Source organism: Vanacampus margaritifer, chromosome 18 (assembly GCF_051991255.1).
Source record: "Vanacampus margaritifer isolate UIUO_Vmar chromosome 18, RoL_Vmar_1.0, whole genome shotgun sequence".
Taxonomy (NCBI): Eukaryota; Metazoa; Chordata; class Actinopteri; order Syngnathiformes; family Syngnathidae; genus Vanacampus; species Vanacampus margaritifer.
The window spans coordinates 13330315-13354087 of NC_135449.1; the positions used below are offsets into that span (position 1 = coordinate 13330315).

General features: G+C 38.1%; 1 protein-coding gene across 5 annotated transcripts in view; it reads left to right on the forward strand.

Moving 5' to 3' along the window:
- Positions 1-23773, forward strand: part of rbfox3a (RNA binding fox-1 homolog 3a) — a 245591-nt gene that overhangs the window by 179057 nt on the left and 42761 nt on the right. For all 5 annotated transcript variants that reach the window (XM_077550723.1, XM_077550719.1, XM_077550720.1 and 2 more), the window contains 4 exons: positions 2847-2993; positions 16893-16946; positions 19006-19098; positions 22065-22125. In XM_077550723.1, coding sequence (XP_077406849.1) covers positions 2847-2993; positions 16893-16946; positions 19006-19098; positions 22065-22125 — 355 coding nt within the window. The remainder of the gene's footprint in view (positions 1-2846; positions 2994-16892; positions 16947-19005; positions 19099-22064; positions 22126-23773) is intronic.

Consider the following 23773-nt stretch of genomic DNA (forward strand, 5'->3'; position numbering starts at 1 on the left):
ATCCAAGACGCAGACAACTGATTATTGCAGCATTAAAGCTCCTTACCTATTCAGCTTTTGTGTCTCTATCTGTGTGCACTTGCATATGTGTGTGTATGTGTGAGAGTGATGTTATACCATTATCCTCACTTCCCTTTCTTTCCATTTTTACCATTCTCTCTTCAGTCAGCACTTACGCCATGTCTTGCATCTCTGAATACTTCCTCCACAGCCAATCATCGTGCGCTAATTCTCTCTCTTCACTTTTAGCTTTTTTCTGTCTCCCACTCTATAGTTCTCTCTTCCCGATCTCGCTGGCTCTTGCTACAAATGCTGCTACCTTCAGCACTTCTCTCATTGATTGGAGGCCGGATAAGCTGACATCATCTCTCCATCTCAGGGTTTCACCCTTATTCTTTCGCTCTTCCTTTTCCCCTCATCCTTATGTTGGTTGGATTTTGTTGCTTCCTCACAGCAAACATTTTGTAACGGGCAAAGAGGAAAAAGCAACAAAGAATAAACCACCGTATGAGTGGAAAAACTGTTTTTTCCTCTTAGTTTTGAAATGAGTGTGACAGTGTCAGAAGTAATATTTGTGTTTAAAATACCACTCCAGCTCGTATGACATTATTGGGTATGAATCCACCTACCCATCATGTTCCCATCAACCATCATCATTTATGTTTGAACCAAGAGCAAAATCAAGAGTAAAAAAATAGTGCAAGCTTTATTTTCTAATCACTAGTTACATAATACACATCAATAATTCTAATCACTACTGTATATTTTGACATAAAAAATTATTCCATCCATTTTACCCCATCAAACATAATGTTTGTTCCTCTTGTTGAAAGACAATTTTAATTGAATACGAGCTGCTAAGAAACGCGAATGCATTTATAAGGCACCTTAAAAAGTCGGTCAAAAGACTTAAGTGGTATACCTTTCGTAAAATTCAACAAAATGTTACTTATAGTAAAATTATTAACCATAATTTAAAACCGATAAAACAAAAAAGAGAGTAAGAAATAAGCAGATAACTGATAACCCATAAATGGCTGAGGAACAGTGAGGAGAACTAGTGGGTTTTGAGATAAAATATTAAAACCGGCAATTTAGGGGGAGTCTAATGTGAAGGGGCACTACAGAAGCCACCACAGCTACGGAAGCCATATTTTTTTAATAACAGCACACATGAGGAGAGAGTGCAAAGAAAACAATAATGGTGCCCAGAATGGAACCTTGCGAGGAACACATGACGAGGTAAATGTACCCAAATGGAACCATTTATTTGCGTCCCAGTGTTTTATGGTTTAAAAACAAACAGGTTTCAAATTTAAAATTGAAAACAATTGCATTTGCTCACGATCACCGATATCTAAGATTTTAAAAATGAAAGGCAATATCAAAAGTTGTTAGAGGTGATAGGTGAGGTTAGAGGTATGGCCCAGAAATCTTGACGACAATGAGCAGCCATGTACTAGTTTGCTTCAATGAGCTTCTCCCTCTCCCTCTCAACTGAGGTATGGGTTCCTACTTCCTTCCAGTGTTTGGCCAAACCCGTTATCCCTCTGTCTCACTTTCTCTCATCATACCATCAAGTCACTTCTTCCAATCAACTGGATTCAATGATCTCGATCTCATGCACTGAACTGAATGGATGAATGTGTTTCCTGTAAAGGCCTAGATACACCAATCACACGTCGGCCAAATGTGACCGACGCCTACCCCCTGTGGCATCGGCCCAGACTTTGGCATGTCGCGTAGAATAATGACGCAAATACACACCGCACCGACCCCGACTATTACGTACCTTCAAACACATGCGCAAGATGTAATTCCCCTCCATTACGTCATTATTCCTAAAGGGAACCGGAACTTGGGCGGGATATAAAAACGTAAACAACAAATGGACTTTTTCTCTCACGATGTCCTCCCAAGTGAATGAAAACCCTCCGGCTTTTTGCACAGTATCCTTAATAAAAGTAAATCCTACCTGCCAGTCGGGTCCTCATGTCATGCAATAGTTTGGCTTTCATACCTTTGTCGGCAAACCCTTTAACGGTAATATCATACAATGCCGGTCTCTCTTGAACCAAAGAGACTGAGTCATTTTCCCAATCTTCTGTCCAGACAGACATTGTACGTTCAAATGCGGATGGTAAAGCAGGGTGACGATGCGCAAAATAGGCAGGAAAAAATGGTCCAGGTACTGTTTATCCGCGTTCGTCACTTCCTGTTCTTGGCCCGTGCGCTGATTCGCTACCTAACACAATCACAATAACAGCGATGAAATGCCCCGACGCTGATTAAACGTGTCATATTTGCTGGAAACGTGTACTTTACGACAGTAATTTATACACTGATCAGACGGTGCATGCCGTCGGCCCAACGCTGTCCGACTCCCGACGTCGGATTGGTGTATCTAGGCCTCACTGAGGATGGATGTAATTTACCTCAAGCTTAGGACATCAACACACCGACATGCAACAACCACTCGGCGACAGTGGAATGATCGTGGCAATATTAAACAAACCCACAGCCACCGTAAAATAAACTGTGTACTCAGAATGGGGAAAAAAAAAACATGGAATCTCTTTGTCACCACAACGCAGTAATTCACAGCAGCTGCCAGGCGGACTGAATGCATTGCATGTTCTCAATTATGTGCCTTGCTTTGTGAAATGGTCTCTGATGGCGCAAAAATCTTCAGACAAATACAGGCTGTTTGCAGTATATTACTGGAATAATTGCACCAGTGCATGATATGCCAGACAAATAGGATAGATTTGGGACTAGGCGTTTTTGCACATTCAGTTTATTCCCAACAGTAATTGACCTTTGGCATTCTCTGTGCTTCTTCGCAGCAGGTAGATGACGTTGCACAGACGGAGAGTTCCCAGCATCTTCACCTGCAGCCAAGCGACTCATCAGAGAAACAGCAGCCCAAAAGATTACACGTCTCCAACATACCTTTCCGTTTCCGGGATCCTGACCTGCGGCAAATGTTTGGGGTAAGCAAGGCTATCATGGATGCATGATATTTCTGGACTTTATTGCAACAATTGAGAAGCACTGGATTAGAGTTTTTAATCCTTTGTATTATTTGTGTCGTGGTTTACTTTTGTTGGGTGACTAAGCTTGCAACGCATTTAACTCATCTATCAAATCAATATTTCTGTTTGAAATGAATTGAAATGTCATTAATCTTCCAGTCCCCAAAAAACTAGGGCTGCGTATCAATTAAAATTTCCTCAATTGATTTGATTTTGATTCACAAGAGTTCAGTCCGATTTGATTTTGATTCACAAGAGTTCAGTCCGAATTGATTTAAATTTTTAGTGATTGATTCGATACACTTGAATTCGATATAGATTAATTATGGAACATAAGTTCTTCTTAAATGTCAAGGACATGATAAAAAACTCCACAAATATTAAATTCCAAATTGCATTTTAACATGTTATCGCTTAAGTAAGTTGACATCAGTAAGGATGAGATGAAAATATTTTCAAAATTCTAATTCAATAATTGTAAATATAAAAAAGATTCCGAATTGTCTAAAAGTGCAATAAATCAGGTCTTATATAAATGTAAGTAAAACTTCATGTGAACAGTAAATTTTAAGAAAACAGTAAAGCCATATTTTCTTAAGAATTTATGGGAAAATAAATATTAAAAAAATAAAAATAAAATTATTAATCGATATCAGGCTTCAAAAAGAAAATTTATCTGATATTGATTATTCGACTTTTTTTAATCCCAGCCCTAAAAAAACACATTTCTTACTGCATGTTTAATAAATCAAATAATAATAATAGGACTGCATTGTCTCTCAAACATAAACAAACTAGAGAAAAATATATACACTGGTTTTGTAAAACGTATTCACCGTACATTAGGACAAGCCGGTAGTCACAACAACAACTGCGTGTGCCTAAATTGTATTGACCTTTTGCACGTGACGTCACAGCCCTCATGGGAACGCCCCCTATGGGACGCTGGCCGGCAAAAGAGCCACTTGCCTGTATTGTAACCATTGAATCTCGTACAGCATAAAGTCCTTTATCTAATCGAATATCTTATAAAATAGTCATATCTTGCTGTGTGGTCGGTTGTAAAGACAGACAAAGGAGTAAACCAAATGTTGCTTTTTATCGCATACCTACTAATGAAGACAAAATACGTCGATTGATAGCAGCAATCAACAGAAAGAACTGGCAGCCCACAAAGTATTCACGGATTTGCAGCGATCATTTTTTGCGAGGTTAGTAGATAAATGTTGTAATTAGTAGATAAATGTTCATATATTTTACTAGTAAACGTACACTCTAACAAAGATTGTAACAGAGGTGTCCAATTGCGTGTTTAAAATCACCTTAACGAGCCAGATAGCTAGCGTCCACGCCAACTGCACGAACACACAGCTTAGTTTTAAAATGTACCTTCTTCAAAATTATTAAGTGCATTTGACTGTTTAATAATGGGGAATTTCGTCTTTGTGCTTGGATTTTTTCCACTCTGGAGCCTGAGTCATATTCATGAAATTACTGCATAGCTTGCCACTACGATAGTCATTTGTTCCATGCTAGTAAACATAGTAACATAACAGCATTTCAATATAGAACGGGCTATGTAAAAATAAGACAGTTAACAAGATAAACAAGTTTTACCTTTGCATTACGAGGTGTATTGTCCCCCGGTGTGAGCGTAGCATCTCGTCCCAGAGATTCAGCCAGAGACAAGCTTTTGAATCAGCCCCGATGTAAGGAGAAGAGATGGCAATGAGTTACATAATGATATAGGTCGTGCACTGTGAATTCCGGCAAAGTCGGCGATTTGATTAACTTGGTAAAAACAGCAGGCAACAGAAGGTAAAGGGCTGTTTTCAAACTAGCGACCTCCAACTAAAGTAAATATCGCGCTTTATGAGTCCCGACTAAATGTGCAACTTCGACTGACAGACGAACTTCGGTTGAAGTAGTAGATTCCATGGCTCTAAGGGCAATAATAATTTTTAATTTGTAAAATAACAGTCGCAAAGTCACTAAGTCGCTCCGGGTCACGTCCACTTCCATTCAACAATCCTTTACTTCCGCCATCCGTCATAGGGCAGTCACGTGATCACGTGACGTTGGTGCAAATGGTCAATACCTTTAAGGGGGTGTGGCCTAATCTGTGAGTTCTGAATGTGATCTTTTTTAGCTGCTTGTTACTGTTCTTATTTTGCATTTATGGGTTTGATTGATTGTACCATTCAACATGGTGGTCTGTGTCAATGAAGACAAAGCTCAAAAGTGAAACACAAAAGCCAACATACGTCCCTTGAACTAGTTTGCAAGCCTTACGTCATAAAACTAAATAATTCACAGCCTTACCTTTGCATGCCCCTTAACCCAAATTAGGCTAGGTTTATTAATGTTTTATCTCGCATGTCTGTCCTTAAGTGGTCCTCTGAAAGTCAGAGTGGTAGGTAGCTAGCCTATTGTATGCTCCACTTGTCTTTACACATGCAAAAGAAACATTTTGTGAAGACTTACTGTAGAGAGGACAGATTGTACTGTTGGATGTATTTTTTCAGATCTTTTGGCGATAGGAATCCTTTGACATTAACTCATTTGCTCCCAAAAATAAATAAATATAAATACATTCTAGTTCAAATATGACCATGCTCCCAAAGACATATTTATATGTTTTTTTTTTATTGGGGGAGGGGGGGGGTGCTAGAGAATGGCAATGGTAGTTATTACAAAAACGGCCAGCAGACAGCAGCAGAATGTAAGAGATCAACCAGGGCCATGTTGCAAAAAGCTCTTTCCCCCACTGTTGTATACGGTTTGTGAATATTGATAAAACTTAGCTATATTCTAATGCTAATTGCAGCAAAACGGAAACAGATGGAAATGCACTTTTTGTTCCTGGTGAAAGAAGAGACTCTAATCTTTCTTTTGGTAGGTTCCATGTTTTTATAGCAATAGAACTCAATATTCTGTGGGCTTTGCAATATCAGTCAAAAAACAGTAAAACAGCCGGGAGTGAAGGGGGTTGCTTCAGTGAAAATGGCTGAGAGTGAATGAATTAAATACGCCATATTGTGTCTCGCCAACTTGGACAGTTCAATCGCTTTCGGCCACGTCACTCAGTGTGTGGTATTAATGCATATATGTGCGCGCTCAGGGCCTTTATGGGGCTGCTTGAATATAGCAAGCAAGTCTTTACCGCTGTTTTCTGCATCCATATAACTCAAACATGCATATTATTGTACCAACCGAACCCAGCATGAGTATGAATATTTAATAGGAGGTCGGAGTTATGTGTCTCTTAGTCCCACACCCACCTTCCTGTTACACAAATGGACTGAAACATCTGCTCTTGTGGGTTCCACCAGCACTTCCCAGGCCTCAGAGCTCTTGATGTTAGGAGAAGGGCCCGTCAGTAGAGACACAATTAATGGGATTCTTCAGCGAGGTTAAAAGGGAGTTTATCCTCATTAGGTGTATACAGGGTGACAGCACCAGCTAGGGGTGCTGGAGTGAGTGTCTGTGTGTGTTTGGATTTGTGTATTCGTGAGCAGTGCTGGGACTCTATATTTTCTCCCAGCAGTCTCCAGTCACTTAGTGGATTCTCCCAGGCACTGAACACTGCACCACAATTAACCAATGATGGCATCAGACTGGGCGAAAGGAACGGTAGAATGGTAAAGGAGAATAAAAAGAGACAGACAGTCCTGTTGAATACAGGATCACAAACACTTAGGGAACGGAAGGATTCAAATTACCAGTAAAATCTTTGCTGGGAGGCATTTTGCCACTAAACAATAGACCACTGTTAAAAAATAAAAAAGTCTTTGATGCAGAGGATCAAATTTATACATTTAAAAAAATACTTTGTTTTCATCAAACTGATCTTGGATGTATGGATGGATGGATGGATGGATGTATGGATGGATGGATGGATGGACGGATGGACGGACAAATTGGACACATAAAAAAATATATATTTTTAATTGCTTATGTACAATTAGTTGTTTATCTGGATTAACTACCCACATATCAAAATGGAGGACCAAAAATACCATTAATTAATAAATAAATAAATACGGTTTAAAAATATAATTCAAAAATTAAATATATAAAATAAATGGAAATGGAAATTAAAAACAACAATTTAAAATTAATAATTTAAATGTAAAAAATAAATATATAAATAGAATTAAATGTCAATCAATAAATAAAAACGCTCTGCTCTTCTATTTATTTATTTCAGGCTGACAGCGTCTGCAGCATGAAATGCATCATGAAATGTTATTCAAATGAGGGGGCGGTCCTAAGTGATTTTTTCTATTAAATTTTTGAATTATGGCGGTATTTTTTATAGTGTAGTATAACTGTAGGAAACTCCAGAAATTCTCAGTGTCCAATCCACCCCTTAAACAGCCTGACCAGGCTTTCTTTCTGAAAAGCAACATTCACTGCCATTGACAGCTACAGACGTCAAACATCCATCCATACTGGGCTGGCAGTGAATGCGTTAACTGTTTAAATGTAAAAAAATAAAATAATAATAATACATGTGTAATACTGTATGTCTCCTTTAACAGTTGTATTGTAATGACAGATTTGCCCAATTAAATTTAGTGATAACTGCTTTATATTCCTAAGAAATTATGGAACTTCAAAAATAACTGATTTTCGTAATACAATACATTTCTTTTGAATTATTTCTGTTTATTAATGTTGGGGCTGTCAATTAATTACATTTTTAATCATAATAAATTGAAATGTAAAATGTATATCTGCTCTAAATGTACAGTTGAGCTGAACCAAGACAAGTCAGTACTGTGCAGTGGAAAAACGGCCATTGAATTGTTCCTGAATGTGTTATTTTTCCTGAGCTGAAGGCAGAAGCAATTACTGTAAAATGTGTCTGGGTTTACCTCTCACTACCATAGATTTCACAAGAACTGAGGAACTTCCCTTCACTTAAATTGGGATGTGTGAGCAGCAGACACAAATCTATTACAGTTCCACTAGACAACCACCACGATGCAAACAAAGGCAATAACTGAGCATTACGGCAAATGGAATTCTGAGTCATCTCAGCCAAAGTTGTAATAGAAAAGCATTATGAGGGCATTAAACTAAGCCATATAAAGAAGTTCAATCAAAGGCGAATCCCAAGACCTCTATACAGTATATAGTGGACAATAAAGTAAACATAACCTCCGAAAGCAGTTAAACTCAGAAAAATCCAAAGTTATTTTTATATAACAGAAATAGATTTTTATCATTAAGCAAGCTTAATTCATGATTACATAAAAACAAGTGGGAGGCTATTATAGGGTTAGCAAAGATGATCTTAATTGCAGACTGATTATTGGCATTAAAACTATGACTCCATTAATTCGACTTTTTACCATATCATCATTTGTAGCAATTCTTAAGTTGGAGTAATTTACAGTACGTTTGTAACCGCGTTGGGCTGCTGTGCATTTTTGCCTGGGTGAAACCTGACAAGTTGAGTTGCAGGACTGCTGTCCCTTGAGTATTGGCAGTGTTTAATTAATAAACAGGCACTTAGTGAGCCAACCGCAAGACGGTCCTTACTGTCACAATCCCAGAGGTAGGAGTCCTAAATGAGTCATTAGATACTCAACACACATTCACTGCCTATATACTGTGTGTGTGTGCGTGTGGGGTCGGGTACCGTGGTAATAGCGTTTTAATGATACCTACACCTGCCTAATCACCTGTTCAGGAGCCTTCCAGCATTCCAGGTAACCCGGCATTCTCAGCACGGGAATTCTTTTTAATGTGTCCTGTTCATAGCTTCCCTCTCATTTGCCTTCCCAATTATTCCACAAGGCTCCATTCTCGCCTTCTCTGCATCTGAGGAAGCGAGGTGTAATTATAATACAAAATTGGCAATTTTACATCAACATATCATTGGATTCATGCAAAATAGCTTTGGCAATGATTGAAGACGTTAAGGCCTGAACCCCCAAGTGCAAACTGTGTGAGTCGATTTGGAATTGTTGTGTGGTTAGTGATAGATATTATTGCTTTATGTATCATCAAATCAATGCAGGTGAAACTTTATGAGCGTCGATAACTTGTTGCAGACATTAATTTGGAATATTTTGTTTTTATTCACATAATTTGAACAGTAAAAAAGACCTACTAAAAAGTAATAATGCAACACTAGGGTTTGTAAACACGAGTCGAGTCGACTAGTCCACTTGTCAAATTTCCTACTCCACGATGACGTTTAGAGTGTGACGTCAACTAGTGTTTTTGGTTTGAGGAGGAAGCAGAGTCACTTGTTGCAACAGATTAGTGCACGGAATGAAATGAGTGTCACCTTAATTGATTCAAATTGTCTTCTATTTTGGAATGGGCAGCTTTGGTAAGAACCACTAAAGGGGAAACCGCTGGGCTCAAGAAGGATTTAGAACAACTTTTTTTTGGTCTCTCTCTCTCTCTCTCCCTCCCTCCCTCTTTCTCCCTCTCCCTCTTTCTCTCTCTCTACATAACCAATAGGGAGAGAGGCAGATGCCAGCCATACACTAAATCTAGGGTCTGATGCGGTTTCTTCGTTTTCCTTGCAATCATCACCTAATGCAGGGGTGTCCAAACCTTTTCCTTCAAGGGTCACATACAGAAATATCAAAGGAATCAAGGGCCGCTTTGACATTTTCCGGCTTCATTGACTCATTTGCTCCCAGAAAAGTATAAATGTGTTTTATTTTAAATATTACCATGTTTTTTTTTTGCTAGAGCATACTGAAGGCTTTGATGCAGCCTTTGATCTGAAGAGAAAGCTTAAAGCAATGGTAGTTATTACAAAAACAGCCAGCAGGTGGCAGCAGTTTATAAGAGATCAACCAGGGCCACGTTGCAAAAAGGCTTTTTATCCCAGTGTTTTAAACAGATTTGTGAATAATGATGAAACTTAGCTATATTCTAATGCTAATTGCTGCAAAAAGGAAACTGAAATATATGTTTTTTTCCTGATGAAAGAAGAGACTCTAATCTTTCTTTTGGTAGGTTCCATGTTTTTATAGCAAAAGAACAGAATATTCTGTGGGCTTTGCAAAATCTGTCAAAATCTAGTAAAACAGCCGGGAGCGAAGGGAATTGCTTCAGTAAAAATGGCTGGGAGTAAATAAAGTTAAACACGCTAAAACCAAAAATCCAGGCAATTATGTAATATAGTTATTTTAGCATTTTTATTTATTTAATTATTTATTTTGAATACAAATTAAAGGTGATAAGGCAAACAGTATGTGATTTTTCATGATTTTGGATGGTTAATAGCCCTGTATCCCACTACCTGCCCTGAGCTGATCTCCATTTCAGACCCAAAGCAAGAGTAATCTGAAATAAAATTACAGTTCTTAAAACAGTGTTTACTTGAGGATCTGGCATCATTCATGGCATTCAATTCAATCATTAATGTGCTATGTTCACACATCAGACCTTGACAGAGGTAGCCGAAAGTGGAGGAAAACATTTTTGTGTCTGAACCTGAAATATCTTAATTCATGAGGCATTATAAAGAGAAATATTGCTCCTAAATTAGTTGTAATTAGTTTCTTTGCATATTTAGGCAAGCTGTATAAATTGTCATCATGGGGGATGTGTATACAAGCTACATACAAGCTATTAAAAAGTACCGTATGTTTTCCGTACTCACATTGTTACAGTTTGTTGTTTTTCTTTCACTAGCCTTACTTTTAAGTACAGTTTGCATTTTTGGGGGTCAGGAAACCAGGATGGCCATCCCAACACTTTAATGTAAGCCTGCCGGGTGTCAAATTACAGCAGTGTTTTCTAACTGATGGTTTCCAAGGTAGCTCTTTATTGTTCCATTCACATTAATGTCGAACAATATACTGTAGCTGCTCCAGCAAAAAAAAGCCCAGCAGCATGACGCTACCACCACACCTGACAGTTTGTACTGGTTATTGTGGCCAAGAGCACAATCGTTTCTTATCCGACCATAAAACTTTCCTTCAGAAAACTTTGCAAACTCCAGCAAAGCTTGAAGGTCTTTGTGTTGGAGCAGTAACAGCCTCTCAGTTCATGGTGATGTGAAACTATCCTGACTGTAAACAGTGACACTGATGTTGCATCAGCTTTCAGTTCTTGGTTATTTCTGACCTACCAGTGTCATAAAAGCTTGGAACCTCATCCCTTAGGGGGCAAGCTAGCCCAAGTCTGTGCTGGTCCCAAGCCCGGATAAATCGGAGAAGTTGGAGTCAGGAAGGGCATCCATCTGAAAAGTCGATGCCAAAATGTATTTGGAAGTGAGCGCTAAACAAAAGGACAAATAATGAAGTTGAAAAAATAAGTGCTCAGAGCAGGACTATTTGGAGAAAGCTTATCCAAAACAGCAACTACAAATAGAGACAAGCTGGGAAAAAGAAGTGTCATAAAAGTTTAGATTTTATATTAGTGTTCAGGAAAGGGTTTGCACATCCTTACATGGTTCCGAGGGTCATCGCAAAACTACTATTTGGAGAAGGAGACTTCAAAGTGGCACTGTGAGTTGGCAGCTTGTTACAACAACTCCGCTAACTTTCTTCTTTATTTGTGCTTTTGCACATGTTTTTACCATTTAGTATTTGTTTTAAATGAATGGACATTCATTCCGGCTCCATACGTAATACAGAAAAGAAAACGCAAACATCCTTTCAAACAAACCAATTAACTGAATGCATCATGCTAACCGTTTTGCACTATTTGCAGTATTTAGCCTTGACATTTTATAGCAGAGAATTGTTGTTTTGTGCCTGTGAATAGGCAGCCTGTTAGCTACAGCTCCCTTAACTTTTTCCATTATTTCTACTTTCCACTCTTTATTTTAGTTTTAGTAACTTACTGAATAGTTTGCACAACTGCAGAAATTCTCGACAGCATGATATTGCCTTAACATTTATGCCAATGTAAATAAAACCATTACTGCTTCATATTTAGTTTTCTACGATGTGGGCCAGTTCAGATACTGTATGCCTGAAGACCCTAATGTCTTGATTAGCTGACTTTGGGCGGGTACACTCTGGACTGGTAGTTAGCCAATCGCAGGGCACAAATACACAAACAATACTCACAACTATGGACCATGGGACTTATGTGGAAAGCAGTGCTTCTCAATTGTTTTTTGTTTTGTTTTGTTTTGCAAGTATACCCAGGAGAAATAATGAAAATGAATATTTGATTTTAATGTAAGATATATGATTTTCAAAATAGAAGAAAAGGTCGTACTATAAACAAAAGCAGACAGCTTTAAGATCCAGATAAATGCCTTCTAGTTGTGTTGCAGTGCTTCAGTAACCCCATCTGGCACCAACGTCTAAGCAACGATAACTTGAGGACATTGATGGAGAAGTATAGCTCAACAATGCAGCATTGCACTTAAATGTGGTTGACATATATATAAATTACAATTGGGAAACCTGCTGTTCAGCTGACAAACTCAAGATGATGTTCACTCAAGTGTCATACGCCTCTGTCGAGATTATTTATTAAATAGCAGACATTCTTTTGTTAAGTACAACTAAAAGCACATGAATGTGAGTATTTTACCCACTTTTTTTTTTTTAATATTTCTCTATCACTAGTCATTTTATTCTTGTTTGAAACACTACAATGGCTCATTGTTGCAGCTGTAATACAGTGTTATACTTCATTGATATACTTATTTAAAATCTGTTGAATAACAGTTTTTAAAAAAGGAAATGGAATTGGCAAAGACAAACCTGCAAAGCCATGCCAACAATAAACCAGCTCGTTGGTCCTCCACATCATTTCTTGAAACAAATGTTAGCACTGAGACTGCTACAGTTTGGGTAATGGTAAATCCGTAAGACCTCACTGTAATCGAAAGACTTCACATTAAAGCATTTCATGATGCTGGATGACATCTCATGTTTATCACACACATCACTTACAGTAGCTTTCTCAAAAACGCACGCATGTTAAAGTGGAGAAATGCAGCAGTTGAGTCGAGGCTTGGGTAGCTTGGTGCTTCTTACGTCTTACGCTACACCAGCTAGCTAGCAACCTGTTCAGGCTGGCTACTGCTGCGGCTAAACACGTTGCGGAGTTTCTCCTTAATTAAGTCAGCAATCATCACTTACATAGAGGCAAATATGCTACACTTGTGTTATGATAAGTATCATTCTCACAAAGGTATGAGGTGGAAAGATGGAGAAGCCATGCTAGCCTTGCCAAGCTAACCTATTAGTGACACAGCTAGAACATCAACTGCAGAATTAAGTGCTTGGATGACTGATGAGTACACTTTTCACAGGCATCTGGCTGGAACGGCATTTCATTGGAGAATATCCAACTTTGAACAGCAAAATAATAGCACAACATCAAGTAATCAGCACATTAATAAGTGTCTGGACTCTAGAAAAAAAAATACTCGCTAAAACAGAAACAGAAATATCAGTAAAGTTATGTTTGTTTTTGTGATAGAGTTTTTAGTTTGTATTTATTTTGAGGTCCGCACAATAAATGTTTTCAAATTACATAACAGATGGATCGTTTCTTAAGAATTTTTTTTGCTTTTTCTACCCCCATCAATTTAGTTGTGCTACTACACGCGAAAATACAGGGTCGTTTTCCAATACACAACGTAAATTTAAGGGATTAAAAAAAACTGTTGATTATGTAAAAAAGAAAAACAATTCTTCACTCATTCATTATTGCATATTACAAATGTTAAAAAGTACTTGACGTTAGATCTGAGCATCTGTTTACATGTTTACACTGCCATTGGGCATATCTAAACTGGGCCGTGTGACGAAATCTGAATTGTGCAACTTAAACCAAGTACGGTAGTGTAACTTAAACGTAATTTTTAGGGCAAAAAAGACTGTTCTCGTGAGGATTTATTAGGATTTTATACAAAAAGCTCTGTAATACAAAACTAGCTCCCTAATATACCGGCTTTGTAAAACTGGCAAAATTGCTGTTTTCTTGGTGAAATATAACTTCAGGCGCAGTGTGGCCACAGCATGTCCGCCAATACCCGTTCCTTTAGAAAAAAACAATTCCAAGAACACATACAGTAACCCCAAATGATTTACAAACTGTTGGAATGTGGCAGCTTCTATTTTACACTAAATTAAGCAACATGAATCACCAAGGTTGTGCAACACATGTACACACTCCAAATGCAACCTTCCGCTGGGAGGAAGTAAAGCCCAGCTTGTTTGAGCAGAGAAAAAACCATGCTAGCTGAACAAAATTGCTTGTTCAGTGGTCTGTAGATAGGCCTCTCACTGGGGCTAGTCCCAGACAAATATCGGAATGTGTGCCACACACATACACAACGCTACAACTGACTGAATGATTCCAAATATTGTTTCATGTCAGTGTAAGTATACGTTTGACCAGAATAAAATCAAATAAAATAGCATGTTGATTTTCTATATATATAAATGTTGCATATGAAATAGTTGATATTCACCCTAATTTTCAGGGCTGGTTCCATGACCTTGCCTTTGCTCTGTTGTCTGCACCATCTTTATTTATTTATTGAAATAAACTGTGATTCAAGGTCTAGTTATGCAGAATGCAAGGCTGAATATTACCATACTGCCTGGCAAGGTTAGTGATCAACATCAATAGGTTAATTTGTGGATAGTGTATGACTCTCTTTCCATTAGGAGCAATTTTGTAACAGATTTCCTCTCTAATTTTGGTTGTTGTTTGTTTGTTTTGGGTTTATCATGACAAAATCATTTTAGCAACTAGTAGAAAATGTTTCCCAGGCTACAGAATTTTGTATAAGGGTTGTCCATGATGACACCTCACCTCAGTGAGAAGTAGCAATGAACGTGTGTATGTGCGTTTCATTCTTGATCATACCATCCACAGTCAGGGTTTCATGAATTAAAATGTGCGCATAATCCAGAACCGTGCTCAACACGCTCATAATACAAGCAGATTTAAATAGGAAGTCAAGCCCCCAAAAATGACTTGACAATTATAGCCTATGTTCTATTGCAGCCCAAATAGTCTAAATACAATATTCTGGTTAATATTGTGTTAGTGGAAAATGAGTTAAGCAGCAAAATCCAGCCATTTTTATCCATCTCAGGGGGTGGCCATTTTGTCATTTGCTGTCGACTGAAGAAGACATCACAGTTGCTCAGGCCTCAGGCAACGACCAATCACAGCTCACCTATTTTCTGAGGTTGTTACCTGAGACCTGACAACAACCAATTACAGCTCATCTTCAGAAAATAGGTGTGAGGTGTGACTAGTGAGGTCACATATAACATATCATTGTCAAGAATTGTTTAAGGGTGACTTCCCTTTTAAGTCAAGGTGAAAACATAAAAAGCAGGATTTTGCTGAGATTACTTTACTCGATAATGTCATTTACTCTGCTGTTGCTTTGCTTTTGTGTACTTTCTCGTAGTCTACTTCGATCCCCTGCACTGATTCGCTAGCGAAAAGCCAATCAAAGTGATCCGTTGTCACTGACATCTGACTTCTTATTTTGCGAGCAATGGCTCAATATTTTACACCATATAGAAAAAAAAAACACAATGACATCCACATTTCTTCATTCTTCCAACGCTGCTTTTTACTTGGGTTTGCTCCTTCCATTATATGTGTTGAGCAAGGTTCTGGATATATGTGCATTTGATTTCATGAAACTATGACTGTGTATGGTTTGATAAATAATGACATTCTCTGTGGTATGAAAATAATTAATTGATTAGATGATTGACAGTGAATGCAAGAATGAAATGTTCCTTTCTAAAGGCAGATGATGTTGGTGTTTGAATTCAGATTAAGCAGTTAATATGAAAAAATATCATCAGGTGTAAGAATACTGTATCCATGTGAAATGTCAGTTCCTCCGCTACTGTCCATCATTTGGTAGTTTTATATATAAGGCCTTGTTTTTTTTCTATACCGCTATCTACTGTAAGTAGACAAAGTGCAATTTCTGCAGAAATGGCGTGGGATGCTGAAAAGCTGAATGCTGAGATTTGAATGCATGACCTTAAATCATTTCCGTGAAATTATAATCCATTTCCTGATATGATAGTCAGTTTATATTGAACCATCGAATGTACTAAAATGTGGTCCCATTGATAATGAATTGGGAAAACTTGATATTTAACATTAAATTATGTGAGAACTTTAAGTAACGTGGAATCAGGCGATATTTTCCCCGGTAGGCGGGAATTTTTGAAGCAAGTTGAAATTTGAACGGTGTAAATTGGATGTATTCGGTGGGAGCTATTGCATGGCAAAAAAGTGGGGAGAATAAAATGCTATAAGTAAGAATAAAGAATCCCAATAACATATGTGGGAATGCTAAAAAGCATTCCCAACAATTATATGACTGTACAACGGCATTAATGTAAGCCCATGCAGGATAATTCCAACAGAAATCGTTTTCTTCTCTAAGTGAAAATTTCAGACACTTGTACTCTAATTGTGTTTTATCGAGGAAAAAAAAACATAAGATGATGGGCATCATTAAGATCAGTGGTGTGTGCCAATACATTGCACAGCTATAGCATCTGCTTTGGTAATGTTCATTAACAGCATATAGCCCTTCGCGCCAATACACACACATGCCCATATACACCCGTCTTTATCACCACAACAGAGCAAACACAGCATTAAATGGCATTGAGCGTAAATGGGTGTTTTAATAATCTAATTGTCAGGTCAAGAGGAGTTTGATAATTTAGAAAATTGAATACTTGACTTGCATACTAGACAATTTAATGAAGAGAAGTTTCAGCATAAAGCTACGCTGGGTTTTTGGATTTTAATTTTGTATTTTGTTTGCAAGATTGCTGCCCGCATTCTAATGATCTCTTCCTGTTTTATCCCTCTCCTCTCCATTGTGTCTCTTCTTTTCTTCAACAGCAATTCGGCAAGATTTTGGATGTGGAGATTATCTTTAACGAGCGAGGCTCCAAGGTAAAAAAAACACAAAGGTGCACCGAATACAGTATATTTTTTTTGTATTGCCTCTCACTTTAGTCAGTATCCCCTGTCTGCGTTTACTCTCACACAATTCCTCCCCCGCTTCACAGCTTTTTCTTTCACTCTGTCTAAGGGTAATTACAAACTTATCAGTTCCAATTGCCTTCAGGCAGCTTTTTCACGTTTCCTGCCTGCCATACATTGAGACCTACGCTCAACCGTCGCCTCTTATCTTAATGCTGACATCAGGCTGCTCACAGTATGCAAACACGCACTGTCTTGCCTAGTTAGCTTCCCGACCTATAGCAGCGGGAGATAACCGCAAATTGTGGGTAGGAAGCACAAAGATGGAGCCTATCGAATAAACAAATTCAGCCTCACCAGCCGTCAATGTCATGGAACGTGGGAGTCTGACAAACGTATTAGCCAACACACAAGAATACGCCAATGGACCACATTGGCCAACAGTTTTTTCTTAACAAAGACATATTATGCACTATTTTTTTGACAATTTAATTGTGTCGTATAATCAAGTGATGACATGTAAAGGTGAGCAGAGAGGGAGGGTAATTGCAGAGAACAGGTAGACGTAACATGCACACAGTGTTGCGGCACCTTAAAGCAGAGTTGGCTTAAAGCAGTGTGCCAGAGATCAGAAATAGAAGTGATCACTATCAGATTTGTATAAATTAGTCGCAGCAATAATGGAAAAAGAGCCGTAAAAGATATTTTCAATAAAAAAACACATTCAGTCGATACTAATTTGTAAGGATGCACTTCTGAACAAGAGTGAAAAAAAATCATAGGCATTTGATTGTATATATATATATATATAGGGGTGTAACAAAAACGCTTTTGAACCACTACATTGTTTTTTTGTTTTTTTAAAAGATGTGAGTACATTGAATTGAACCGAATCGCTCCATTTTGTAATATATCGAGATACGTCTCAAATTGTCTTTAATTGGAGAGTTAAAGAAATAGCCAACAAGTCCTCCAACAATAACGACCATAATGGTAGTCTTTACCATGCGCCCAAAATAGGACCAAGTGTTAAATATTGTAGTTTAGCGACCTCTATCGGCCGTGTTTTGTGATATGCGTTAAATAGCGAAAATGAGTAATGGGAATCAAACCCGGGTCGAACGTTTATCCTACCGAGCTAATGGGCCGGTAATGATTTTAGTGTAACTAACCAACCTGCTCTAAATAAAGATAAATAAATTAACTGGCTGAATTTAAAAAATATATATATATATATATATATATATATATATATATATATATATATATATATAGTGAACTATAGTGAAAAATAAATTTTCCTGTGATGAAAATGTCTGGAAAGACACTGTCAAAGATGGAGGAGAAAATCAATTTTTGACAAACGGGAATTTACACACATTATGTTATTGCTCGATACTTCCGATCTAGTACAAGAGCTTCGTTTAGTCTAAATAAGGAAAAAGCCAGAATAGAACATATCTTGTTATAATCTTGTTCATTTCTGCAGTCACATTAAATGACCAATAAGTGTATATCTATTCTGAATGTAACAGACGCACGGTGTCTTCTTCACTTCTGCTCCCAGTTTGAAACACTTTTAGGTCTCGTGATTGAGCGGCACCCTGAGGCTGAGTCACTCACGGTTGACGAGTGTGGTTGCGAGTGTAATTGTATGACATCTATCCGCTTGTGTGACCAGCAGTGGAGCGCACACGGGACCGTACGCACACAGTCATCCACATATACGTACCAAACTGTACTGCTTCAGGGTGTGCTCACTCTTTTGTTGAATTATATGTATTTGCAGTGGGGAATGAAAAGCCGGGACTGAGATTGTAAACTGTCACACATGAAGTGATGCTGTTTATTTTCATACGTTAGTATCATAGATGTGTGTGTGTAATGTCCTGCTTTCCAGACTTCCTTGCCTCCAGTTCAATTTCCTAACCTCCAGGCCTCTCATCTCTTTGTCTTTTTCCTCTCTTCTTTTCTTTTTTTCCTCACGTCCTTCATCTCATATTTGAAACTCACTTCCCGGCGACTGCAGGGCTTTGGGTTTGTAACATTTGAAACAACCGCAGATGCTGATCGTGCACGGGAGAAACTAAATGGTACAATCGTAGAGGGACGCAAAATAGAGGTGCCTGTCTTTTTTCCTTTCTGTTTTTGCCTTCTGCCCCCACCCCTCTTCTCCCTTCCCGTTCTTGTACCCTCTTCCTCCCACCCCTGACTTCTGTCTTTCCTTTTTCCTTCTGCCTGAAGTTTCCTGCAATACCTTCCCTCTCTTCCATTCATCTCGTGTCTTCCACCTGCCTGCTGCACCTTGAACGCTGCATGCTGAAGCCTGATCTGATCTGTAAGTGTTTGTGACAAAGACAGAGAAATAGCGATTTGGCGACGTTTGAGTGTTTTCCCATGTTTTGACACAAACAATGAATTACTACTTTGCTCAATGACGGATTGTGGCATGTGTGTTTGTGTGTGCATGCGCACGCAATAACATCAATTTCTTTTTTGGGAGTTTTAAAGAAAGGAATCTCATTTATTTATCAACAAACTGTAGTTAGATATCAGGCAAAAGGGCCTTTCAGTTTATTACTGTGTCAGTTGTGTGCAAAATTGATATCACATTTTTTGTTTTTGTTGATTTAATTATCTTGAAACACTGGGAAAGTGTATATAACAGAATTTGTAACTGACATGGTTGAAGCTAAAGAAGCCAAACCAGTGAAACCCCAAACGACACCTGTGATATTACATGATGTCATTGTCCACTATATATTTCTGCAAGTGATTAAAATGCAATCAAAATAGATACTGGGTGCGTTGATTGATCTGTCCATTTTGCAGGTTTACAGCATAAAGTGGTGGAGATGACGTTTTAAAAGAAGATTCTGCACTTTAGGTGCTTATGGTTTTAACCTAGTGCAAAGTAGTTTGAAGTGATGGAATTGGAAGTGTTAGTGGAAGAGGCAAAAAAAAAAAAAAGTATTATTGTGTTACAAAAAAGAAATTTATCGCTCTGATACCAATGGAGAACTCTTTTTTTGTTGTTGTTGAGTTAGGTCTGACAGCTGTTTTTAACTAATTGTTGGGTGCACAATCCAAAATGGATCTCAGTTTTTTATCTCACACATCAAGTTTGTTATGCTATAGGATCTCCGCTTTCTTAAAAGATATGAGATAAATGTATAGGTGTGCAAATAAAACTATAGGATGGAATAGTTACAAGTTTTGGAAACCCCAAAAAATTGCATAAAATGAAATAGGACTTACAAAGTACAACAGTATGTCCATGGTTATAAGGTTAAGAGGAAGGTCTAATAATAATAAAATAAATCCTCTTAATTCCTACTATGCTATCTTTCTCTTTGCATATATTAATAGTTAGTATTGTTCCGATATCGGGTTTTTTTTTCACCCCCAATTCCGCTACCCAGTTTTGCAGTTTTGCACCTAGGGTTGTTTTTTTTTTTTTGTTAAGTGAAATGACATGACTCCTTCTTGTGACTGCTTCCAAGTCAGCTCTGAAATTGTTTGGAAGCTTAGAAATTATATTGCTAACTAGATGATGCCTTGTGATGATGATTGTTTCTGGCATTACAAACTGGACAAATGGTCCGTTCGTCCCATCGCCTCTCATTTTCCTTTTGCCTATTAAAGCCACAATAACCATCATAGTTACGCACAACAGTACTACCTGTGTTTCCAATGGCGTATTTAAAGATGCCTTAATAGCGCCTACAATTCCCTTTTTTAGGTTTGAAAAATCACAATGTGCATGCTAGATTAATCCCTAACCGCATTGCAAGTTTTTGTTTGGAAGATGCAATACGGGGTGTGCTTGGTTAACAAGCCAACCTTCACATGTGTTTGTGTGAGCAATCCAGTTTTTGCCAGTTTAAACCTTTAGCCAATCAGGCCATAGTGTAAAGCCAACCCTCGAGTATTTATGGTTGGCATTCGAAAATTTTGTTTCATTTTGGGAACCTATCCTCAGTTATAAAGACTCACCTATTTCCTGTTTTCAAACCAAAGCCATGTCTAATATCAAAATATTGCATTGTCACCATTTGTTATAGCACTTTGAGGCCTTTGTTGAATTGAGAGGAGGGACGTCATTTTGGTCAGGCTGTAGCCTTGCCTAATATGAACCGAAATGATCGGCGGCCATCTTTTGGCATTGATAGGCAGCTCAGAATCGAATTTATTGGCCAAGTACAGGGAGTCCTCGAGTTGCATCGTACGCGGCCTACGTCGTTTCGACTTTACGGCACCCGTGCCTCATTCTTAGCATCTTCTTTTCCGTTATTTTCCCACAGTAATCACTCATTTAAAGTAATGGAAACGGACGTCCATCGAGCAGGTCGGCTCGCCATCAGCCGCGTCACATTTCCATGTAAAAGTTTGAATTAGCTCCGCTCTGCCGTCCGTCAGCAATGAATGTCCGTGCAGAACCATGATATATTGGCTCTTCTGGGTCACGCAAATATGTTTTTTAAAATTACTGTACAAAGTATTTTTATGTAAAGATCAACTTTAACGGTGAAATCTGACTCAGGTCAGAATTCGGGTTACATGGCCAGGGTAGGAACGGAACTCGGCCGTTAACTCAAGGACTTCCTGTATGCAAAAAAAAAAATGAATTTGTCTTCACAGTTATAACCTGCGACCAACAGAGCGAGACAGAACAGCAAGCCCCGAGTTTCTTAAAATGAGGAGGGGAACACAACATTTTTATACTACTGTATGTTTGTTGAAAGAAGAACGTGTATATTGTGTTTTCTGGTCTGAGTTTCTCAAGAGCTGATCTTGGTTAGTTTATGTTGCAAAATTAGTCCTGCAAGATTCTTAACACTTGTATATTTTAATATGTTTGATAATTACGTTTTCTATACAGTCATCTCCGTTTTTTTATGCATTGTCAATCTATGTGTAGCTGTTAAGTCTTTTTGCTTTTGACGTGAATGAATGTATAGAAAATCTAACTGTTGACTGCATGTAGCCTGACTTTGAAAATACAGCATGGAATGTGATTAGGGTGGGGTACATTTTCTGTGTCCAGCTTTGCCTAATGCTAACTTCTGCCCGCCTGCCCACTGACAGGTCAATAATGCCACAGCAAGAGTAATGACCAACAAAAAAGTGGCAAACCCTTACGCAAACGGTAAGACGCAACCTTTATTTGTATCTTTCTGTGTTTGCGCATTTGTTTTTTGAATTAGTGCCAGGTGATGTTTAATGGTTGCAACCGCAAAGCAACAGACCTCTTGGTTATTCATCAAAAGGGAGGGAAACTCAAGCCTGCTGAGTAAATTCACTTTTTGAATAGAAGGGAAACAAAAGCTGAGCATGCATCATACTTTTACTTTAAACTAATGAAATGCATATTTGTCATGAAGGACGCTAAATCCATATTTGTCATAGAGAATGTAGTTTGAAATATCACACAAATAGTAAAGTGCAGGCAGAAGTTAATGGCAAATGGAAAGAAGGAAAAACTGACAGGAAAAAAAGCCATGCCATACTAGAATGACACTTAAGACCAGTTAACAATATAGGAAAAAAGCAATGTTAATAATAATAATGTTGATAATAATAATAATATCAATGTTTGTTTATCAAGCTGATTTGCATGTTACTTTCTGTTCCATGGCAGACGATGAATTTACAGTTTGCTCATTCTGGACACATATCTGCACCGTCGATCTGGATCATCCTTTGGGATAATCATAATAACCAATTAAGTAATTGATTAATCACATCTGGAAGCAGTTGATTAATCATGCCTTAAAGCAAATGAGGCAACGTGGAGTAGACTCCAGGCTCGGATGGTAGAGTGATCATCGCTCCCTGTCCGTAGATTGTGGATTTGAAACCACGCTCCCTCGTGACCGTGTTGGCTCGTTTACCTGCCGGATGAGTACACACACCCGTGGCAGGGTTGTTACTTTCTGGACATGGATTTGCCACATCTGCCACTAGTGAACAAATTATTTTATGTCACAAGATCAGAGTGATTGAGAATACAAGGTCTGAATGTATTATTTCTTCTTCTTCTTTGCTACCGTCATAGTTTGAACGTGTGAAGTTTCGCACAAAAATAAGATAGAGTTATGCGAGGTAAATTGCTTTGAAGGCAGATGGAATGTCGGTTGTAATTTACATTTCACCAGATGAAGTGATTCAAATATACATGTGCTGGAAATTCAGACCTGATCACTGCCTGGCTAATTAATTGACTTTTCTGTTCGGATTAACGGCAGATGGGCTCTTTTGACACTCAAACATTTGGGTTAGGGTTAATCCCCTCTTCCATGTACAACTGTTTACAACATTCACTAAATGTATCTTCCTCGCTCACAGGTTCCACTGATTAATTTAGATTTTTTTTTTAAAGTAAGGAAATCAAAGCAAAGCTAATCCTTTTAGTGCGTATCTGGCAGCGCAACTCCAAACACAACATTGCCAGTCAGTCGCTTGTCCCGGAAGTGCTGTATTCTGGTGCCTGTTTTTTCTTTTTTTTTTTTTTCTTTTTTTTCTCAAGCATGCAGTGATCTCTACTGCATATTGTGTGACTAGATGAATGAGGTTAGGGTGTTAAAGTGCTTTGAGTACAGTGAGCACTCTGTAATATTAACTATACATTTAATCTTAAAAAAAAAAAAAGACTCAGATGTGCACTGATCCATTAAATCTATCCTCAATCCATTTTCTAGTCCAATAAGTTTGAAATATCAAACTTTGTTGTTTTTATATTATTGATGCAGTGCTTTGTATTTTGCATTTTAACAATCATATACAGTATATTTGAT